General features: G+C 35.2%; 1 protein-coding gene across 9 annotated transcripts in view; it reads right to left on the bottom strand.

Moving 5' to 3' along the window:
* The window catches only part of Stag2 (stromal antigen 2), a 131,785-nt gene that overhangs the window by 36,762 nt on the left and 86,569 nt on the right, over positions 1-8,454 (bottom strand). For all 9 annotated transcript variants that reach the window (XM_021152924.2, XM_021152923.2, XM_029473472.1 and 6 more), the window contains 4 exons: positions 6,568-6,675; positions 5,809-5,920; positions 4,218-4,335; positions 3,560-3,663 (listed from right to left, as the gene is read on the bottom strand). In XM_021152924.2, the coding sequence (XP_021008583.1) occupies positions 3,560-3,663; positions 4,218-4,335; positions 5,809-5,920; positions 6,568-6,675 (442 nt within the window). The remainder of the gene's footprint in view (positions 1-3,559; positions 3,664-4,217; positions 4,336-5,808; positions 5,921-6,567; positions 6,676-8,454) is intronic.

The raw sequence follows: 8,454 nt of genomic DNA, 5'->3' as shown, positions 1-8,454 counted from the left end.
AAAAAAAAAAAAACCACCCTCCTAGAATTGATAAACATTCAGCAATATAGACTACAAAATCAACATATGAAGCTCAATTGCCTTCATACACAAAAGTAACAAACTCGAAAAGAAATGAAGACCAAATCTCATTCTTAATAGCTTCAAAAAATAAAGTATCTTGGAATGAAACTCACAACGAATGTCAAAGACCTATATAATAATTTCCAAAGGAAAGAATTTAAAGTATTAAGAATACACAGACCTAAACAGGTCACTCGCTCCAAGGCTCATGGAACATTGTAGGAGAGAACAGAAAGAATATAAGCTGGAAGATGAGGAGGAATGCTGTAAGTGTTTGTTTTCTCAACATGGTGTGATCAGTGCACTGTGGTTACTTGCACAAGACAGTTTTGCAACATTCCCTCAGCAACTGAGAAGAGGTTCATAAAGCCCTACTATGCACAAGGGAGCTCCTAGGGGTTAACAGTTGCTAGAGAAGGGCAAGTCGTTTAGCTCACAGATATAGTCAGGTACTTAGGTAAGTGGTCTCAGCTCAGGCATATGACCTCGCACTCAAGTTCACATAGGAAACCCCAATGAATAGAAGGACCCACAAGAAAATAAATCAAAGACATGAAAAAAAGAGAGTTAATTGAAAAGGAGTTCAGCAGGAGTGGGATTATAATGGGTCTAAGTAATGATATGCATCATATACGTGTATAAAATAGAAAGAATAAATAATGAAGTAAGAATTAGAATATCAATCAGAATAGAACTTCACCATGCAATGACAAAATATTTAAAGGTACCAGTCAGAATATTGTTCACTAAAATATAGAGATATATTTTGAGAATTCAAGGATGTAATAGTGAAAGAATGAGATTCAAAATGTTTAAGTAGGACAAAGGTGCCCAGAAAGCATGTGGAAGCTCATGAAAAGGAAAGATCCATTGTGGAAAAGGTTGGTTTACTTGATAGGTTTTTTCCTTATATTCATGTGCATTATTTTTCCTCAATACATGTAAATTGTTGTTCTAATAAATATAACTTTTTTATAGCTGATGAGAGATAGAGAGAGATGAGAGAGAGAGAGAGAGAGACTGACTTGGGCATGGTGGTAGAATATTTTTAATCTTACTATCGGGACTTAGAAGCAAATGGATCCTTTGAATAAGAGGATATCTCAGTCTACAAAGGAAGTTCCAGACCAGACTGGGGCTGTCTCAAGAAGGAAGGTAGGGGGAATGGAAAAATACAAGGTGGAGAGACTTCCTATGTTCACAAGAGCCAGAAATAACAGCATGAATTTGGCTTTATTGCTGAAAGTAATCTACAAATCAATTTAATTTCCATCAAAGATTATAATGACATTTTTCACATAAATTTAAGGAAACAAACTTAAAATTCATAAAGAAGTATAAATGACATCTGATCAAAGGGAGCAATACCGGAATAGTCAACACAACGAATTTCAATATATCCTATAGAGGCACAGTGACAAAAAGCACAAGATCAGTACAAAAACAGACATTGCGGTAGAATTGAGGGCTTTAGAGTCAAATACTGATAACACTAACAAACACCTACAACCACCTGATTTTTGACAAACATGCCCGGAAAATACAATGGAGAAAAGATATCATGTTAAATAAAGAGTGCTAAGAGAACTAGCTATCCACTTGTAAATGACTAAAGCTATAACTGAATCTCTCAGTACCAAACTCAGTCCAAAATGGGTGAAAGATGGTAATTTAAGACATGAATGTCTAAAGTCACGGGAGAAAACAGGTGTGAGGATTGGCATAGGACTTTCTGAAAAGACTGAACAGGGCTCCAAAAGCTAGGGAATGCAAGAATTAAGAAATGGAACTACATAAAGAAAAAACAAAAACAAAAAACAAACTTCTTCAGCTAAAATGGACCAAGTGAGGGAAAAGTGTTAACCTGCAGAAAAGCTTTACTAGTTACAAACTTGACAGAAGATTACTAGCTAAAATATATAATAAATTCAGTTTGACCATAAGTGGAATAACTTAATGAATGGACAGTACTCGGATCAGGAAGTACAAATAGCCAATAAATAAGAAAATCTGTACCACAAACCTAGCCATCAAAGACAGACAAATTAAGACTGAAATTCTATCTAACCCTAATCAAAATTGCTACAATTATAAGAAGAGTTAACAAATATAAGAACCATGGAAATCAGTATAGAGGCTCCTCAAGAAACGAAAACTAGAACTGCCATATAGCACAACCAAACCCTTACTGGCCATATACTTGGAACATTCTAAAGTAAAAACCTTTTATGAAGAAACATCCACACTGATGCTCACTACAGCATTATCACAAGGGTCAAGCTAAACAATCAGTCTGGGGGCCAACAAGTTTTCCTCAGACAAAAGAAAATGAATTCAATTGGAGACATGATGCAAAATGAAAACCTCAGAAAGCAGATATTCTATATTTTCTCTCATTCGTGAATTCTAGATACTCTGTTAAGTATGTAAAACTATATGTGAACACAGGACCTGAGATAGAAGCACAGGATCTGGAAGAACTAATGGAAATACCAGGAGGGAAAAGAGACATGCCAAGCATTTGACACACTTGGATGAAAATACATCTTTATACAAAACCACCAATGTAAACAAACACATACGAATTTCTTTTTAAAAGTTCAGGACAATTATTCAAATCTCCCGTTGGATAGGAAGAGAAATAGTTAAGCACATAAAATCTATCTTTTGGCACTTACAGATCAATGCTATTAACTCATTTTAACTTACTCCATGTTGTGGGACATGAGGCAAAGGCCATCAGTTCAGAATTCTAATTTGCTACCCATAATTACAAAAACAGAGGTAAAACAAAATGAAGAATAGAAAAAAAACAAAACAAAAACCAGAACTAGGGTGTAGCTCAGTGTAGAGCACTTGCCTAGCATGCACAATGCCCTGGGTTCATTCCACGGCACTGCAAAAAAGATGATTAAATAATTAAAAAATGAGTAACGAAAATAGAACAAAATACAGATTGTATCATAAAACTGATTAAGTATTATTTCATGAAATTTTGTTACACAGAGATATACATATATTTGCATGTCACAATATAAAAATGCATTTTGGTGGTTTACAATCAAACATTTGAAATTCTACGGAATTGCTGGAATTTGTGAACTTCTCAATAAATTATTAAAATTTTGAACCCTGAAAATAGGAATTACTTCATTATCCTGAACCAGCATCTGCTTCATTCAGAATTCCGTATTATCATAAAAATTTGATCTTATAAGTAAAGCAAAATACAAATATGTAGTACTCTACATGAATATACTACAATTGGTCTTGAAGAGTGACACCCATCATATGTATCAACAAAAGACCTTCTGGGAAATCAACTTTCTTTCAAATTGCTACCACCTTAGAATTATTTATGAGATAACATATATATGTGTAAACGTAATTAGAAAAGTAAAACTAAAAATCAAGTATTTTTGTTCCATGGTCAAAATAGGCTTAAAATATTCCAAATATAGAGAAATGAAGTTCAGAATAATAAAAACTGGCATACCCTTTTTCCTGTCCCTCTTCCCACAGGAGGATGACATTCAGCTGCTTGTCTAATAGTACAAAGCATTATTTCAATCAAAGCACTCTCTTGTCTGTCTGTTAGAGCTAAAAAAGAAAATCAGAAAGAGTTAACCTATTTCTTTCGATATATGCCTCTTGTAACTATTATGTAAGTTTCTTCTGCCTATGAACAGGGACCGACCTCATATACAAAAGAGAATCCATTATTATCACAGAAAAGACTAGAACAAGTTAAATTTCACCTTTCTAAATATCAGAATTCTGATTAAGTTTGCAGATATATATATATATATATGTGCAAAAGAAAGTATGAACATGAGCAACATATACAGCCAATATATAGGTGTATATGTGTGTATGTGTGTGTATACACGCACTAACAAACCTGGCTAAAAACACTAAATTTCGATAGCTATTAAATCTTTGTACATCACACAATATTCATATATGTGAATATGAGATAGGAAATATGTTTTAGAATTAGGGTTCATTCCACCATGTATAAGACCTTGAGTTTGGTTCCCAACACTCCCAAAAACAATGATAGAAAATGAACATTAATAAGAATGTGTAGAATTTGCAAGATCTATTCCAAAACAGTATGGACAAAGAATAAGAAAAGAATGAAATGCCCTTACCTTCCTCTCCACTAAGAGGCTCTTCTAATAACAAGCTATTCATACATTCCCAGTCTTTCAGGAGCTCAGTAGCACAATCCCACATGCTGTCCACAAGGTACGCTGCATGTTCGTGTAACTACAATTGAAAAGGAAAAACTCTTAGACAAATAACATAGCAGCCTCAGGACAAAAGAACAAACCAGCTATCCGGACCACGTTAAAATCTTAAAACAAAATCTGGTTCAGGGGAACAAACAGATTAAAAGTGTAGAGAGCTGCTGGAGTGCACTGTATAAAAGTAACCATTATACTACTGCTTAACATAAAAGTTATTTTACAAAAAGACTAACTACATTGCTTATTTCGAACTTTTCTTAATTCTTAGTTATACTATAATTTTAAAAAGACTATAGCTTTCCAAATTGGTTGAAGGGTTGAGCTTCATCATGAAACCAAAGAATTTGGAGAATATTATTCATTTCTGAAACTATAAAGACAAGTATGTTTCATTAAAAGAGAAAGAATACCAACAACTACAAAATTGAATTTAGCGATATACAAAAATGAGCATGGTTTGCTGATAATTGAAATAAAGAAAAACATTTACATAATGGAAAACAAAAACAAATATATAGTATGAACCCTAAAATAAAATTGAATTTTGAGACCTCATAAAGTATTTAACAGACAGAATGCGAACTTCATGAAGACTAATGGAAATCATTTTCTATATTAATGTTAATACAAGACATGAAGCTAGGTATTGTGGCTCACATGTATAATCTCACCACTTAAACTAAGGCACAGATGGGCATGGTAGCACATACCTTTTATCCTAGCACTCTGCAGGCAGAGGCAGGCCAGTCTAGCATACAGAGTGAGTTCCAGGACAGCGAGAGGGATACATGTAGAAAGAAGCTTTGTCTCAAAATAATGGGGGGGGGGGGACCTACTTGAGGCAAAGGCACATGAATTGACACAAGATAACGGTGTCTGAGCTACATAGTGAGTTCCACACCAGCCTTGCAAGGATACAGTGTGAGATTCTGTCTCAAACATTAAGAAGCATTAATTTTGAGACCTTACAATGTTCTAAGTTGTTCAGAGACAGAGATTGTCTCAGGTCTTCATGTGAGTTCTGAACAACTAGAACAAGGGCTATTCCAAAAGTTGCTACCTATAAGTGGGGTGTGTTCTTCTAGCTGGGCTGCCTTGTCTGGCCTCAGTGGGAGGAAGAGCCTACCCTTGCAGAGATTTGAACTCCATCCACTTGGAGGACAAGAGTAGGAGGGGATAGGGGAAGGATTGTGGGAGGAGGTGACCAGGAGGGGGACAGTGGGTAGGATATAAGGTGAATAAGTAAAAATCTAAATAAATTTAAAAAACTCTTACCTACTCAGAAAAATTGATTAACCTAACCAAGATTGTACAATCAGTATTGAGAGGAACACAGTTGGTAATAATTCCCAAATTTATACATAAATCATAATTATTGAACACCTATCTTATATAATTAAAAGTGGAATGAGTAGATTTCTGCTGCATTCAGTATTTCATAATCTGTAAGATTTTAGATATCCATCATTTCAATACCATAATATAAACTCACCTCACTTTCCAAGAAGAAAAAAACCAAAGTCTTCACAAGGTTGGCATTTGGACCTTGTCTTCCCCTTCTTTTCATCAGTCCGTCCTCTTCTGGATCTCTGCGGCTGAAGAGCCTATGGGGGAAAAAGTACTTGAAAACCATATTTGCTAATCATAAAAATTAACTGTATAGTCCATACTTAAGCAACTAACAACAGAATAATGTAACACTGGGTCAGTAAACAAGAAAATACCAAGCAAAGAATTGATACCAAGCTTCTCATTTCAATCTTGATAAGTCTAAGTCCTTTACCTTCTCAAGTTATATCTCTTTTGAATCCTTTCAGAGTTTCTTCCTTTCATGGAAGTAATATAATAGCTGACCAAATATATTTATACGTAAGTAATATACATACTTTTCTCTAAACTATAACATTTATCATTCAGTTTTCTTCTTTGAACATTATCTTAACAAAATGACCCTTTTCTAATGGATAGTCTGGTTGCTTTTCCTTAAGAAACAACAAAGGAGAACTAATAACTGATAGATAGTGCTTGCATCAAACCAAGTAAATATTCTAAGAGTTACTAAACCCCAAAATAAATGTTTTAATAAAATCTTAACAAATGTTAGCCTAATTTGTGTGATTAAACATGTTCTCTTTAAAAGACACTATATAATATTTGCTGAATCATTTTTATGATCATATATCCAAAGAGCTGTATCTCAAATGTTAAATGTCATCATAAAAGTAAAAGATTAACAGGGACATAAATTTACTTTTTGTAGAGAAATTCTCCAGCTGCAACTGCTACTGGCCGGTGAGCTGAATAAACCAGATGATAGACATTTTCACAATCTTCTGCAGTTAGAACTTCTTCACTACTCCTGATAAGAAAGAACAAAGCAATAACAGATTTTAGCAATATCATGAGTCTATCAACATTTTATGTATTTAATTTTGTAACTTTATGCTAAAAATATAATTTATTTGGGTATAATCTTTTGGTAAAATTCTTGCCCCAACAAAAACGCTCAGTGTATCAAGATGAAAGATAACTGCTATGATGCACAATTAATGAATAGAAGGTAGACATTCTGGACCTTTGCCTGTTATCCTAGCACTTCAAATCCTGTAAGGCATGAGGATGGGACTTTCAAGAACATCCTCAGCTCCAGATGAGGTTCAAGGTCAGCCTGGATTTATGAGCAGGGGAGAGAGGAAAGGGCAAAAGTAGGCAGCATATGGGCAAAGCAAAACTCGAGTGTCACTCACTCCCCCTACCACGTCTCTTTACCTCCCATCCTACACCCACACAAAGCATGTGTGCCCCATGCCACCAGAGGACAAACTATTAGCGGTCAGTTCTCTGTATGTAAATAAGGTCTCTCTTGTTTCTGCTGCTGCACTGCATATTCAAGGCTAGCTGGCTTGTAAGCTTCTAAATGATTTTCTTGTCTCTGCCTCCCATCTCACCATAAACTTGGTAGGTGATGCATGCCACCACATGCATCTTTGTATGTAAATTCTGGACACTGAAGTTAGGTTGTAAGGCTTATGCTTTTAACCATGGGCCAAACTCCTGGCTCGTGATGTACTAAAGTTTTGTTAGACCTTTTTCTTTAAAAAGAATGCAAGTGAACATTACATCTTGGTAAGATTTTGTGGTATATAGTCAATGAAATTATCCAAATAAAATAGTAATGATGGCTACTACTACTAAGTTAATTTAATATTTCTTATTAGTAATACTTAAAATTCTATCACAAAGAAAAAAAATATATACAATATTTTCAATTGTGACAGATTTTGCCAAGATATACTTTGAGTAATTTACATATGTTCTAGCTTGCTCTCTATTGCAGTAAAAAAAAAAAAAAACTGAACAAAACCAACTTATGGAATGGGGGGGAAGACATTTTTACTGGATCTTACAAACTGAATCTATCATAGAGGGAAGCTAAGACAGGAACTAAAAACCCAAGAACCTGGAGCAGAAACAGAAGCAGAGAGCATGATGGAAGGCTTCACTTTCTCTAGCTTGCTCAGCTACTTTTGGTACACAGCCCAGGACTACCTTCCTAGGAATGGCAGTGTGCACAGTGCAGTAATCCCTGCTCTATCAATAAGCAATTTTCTAAATGGCCAAATAGGCCTGCTAACTGGCCAGTCTGACAGATGTAATTTCTCAATTGAGGCTTTTTTTTCTTCCCAGGTGACTACAGTTTGTGTCAAGTAGGCAAAAACTTAATCAAAACAGACCAACTAATTCTCCTCCACCACTGCATATAGGCATAGCTCTACATAAAATTGAACAAATAAAATATGTTACTACCCAAGTGATTTCTTTAAAAAAAAAGATAAGAAAAAAGAAAAAAAAAGGTGGGTGTGATGGTTTGTATATCCTTGGACCAGAGAGTGGCACTATCTGGAAGTGTGGCCTTGTTGGAATAGGTGTGACCTGGTTGGAATGGAAGTGTCACTGTGAGTGTGGGTATAAGATCCTCACCCTAGCTGCCTGGAAGTCAGTCTTCCACTAGAAGCCTTTGGATGAAGACATAGAACTCTCAGCTCCTCCTGCGCCATGCCTGCCTGGATACTGCCATGCTCCCACCTTGATGATAATGGACTGAACCTCTGAACCTGTAAGCCAGCCCCAATTAAAT

The sequence above is a fragment of the Mus caroli genome, chromosome X (genome assembly GCF_900094665.2).
Source record: "Mus caroli chromosome X, CAROLI_EIJ_v1.1, whole genome shotgun sequence".
Classification (NCBI taxonomy): Eukaryota; Metazoa; Chordata; class Mammalia; order Rodentia; family Muridae; genus Mus; species Mus caroli.
This window is presented reverse-complemented; position numbering and strand designations above follow the sequence as displayed.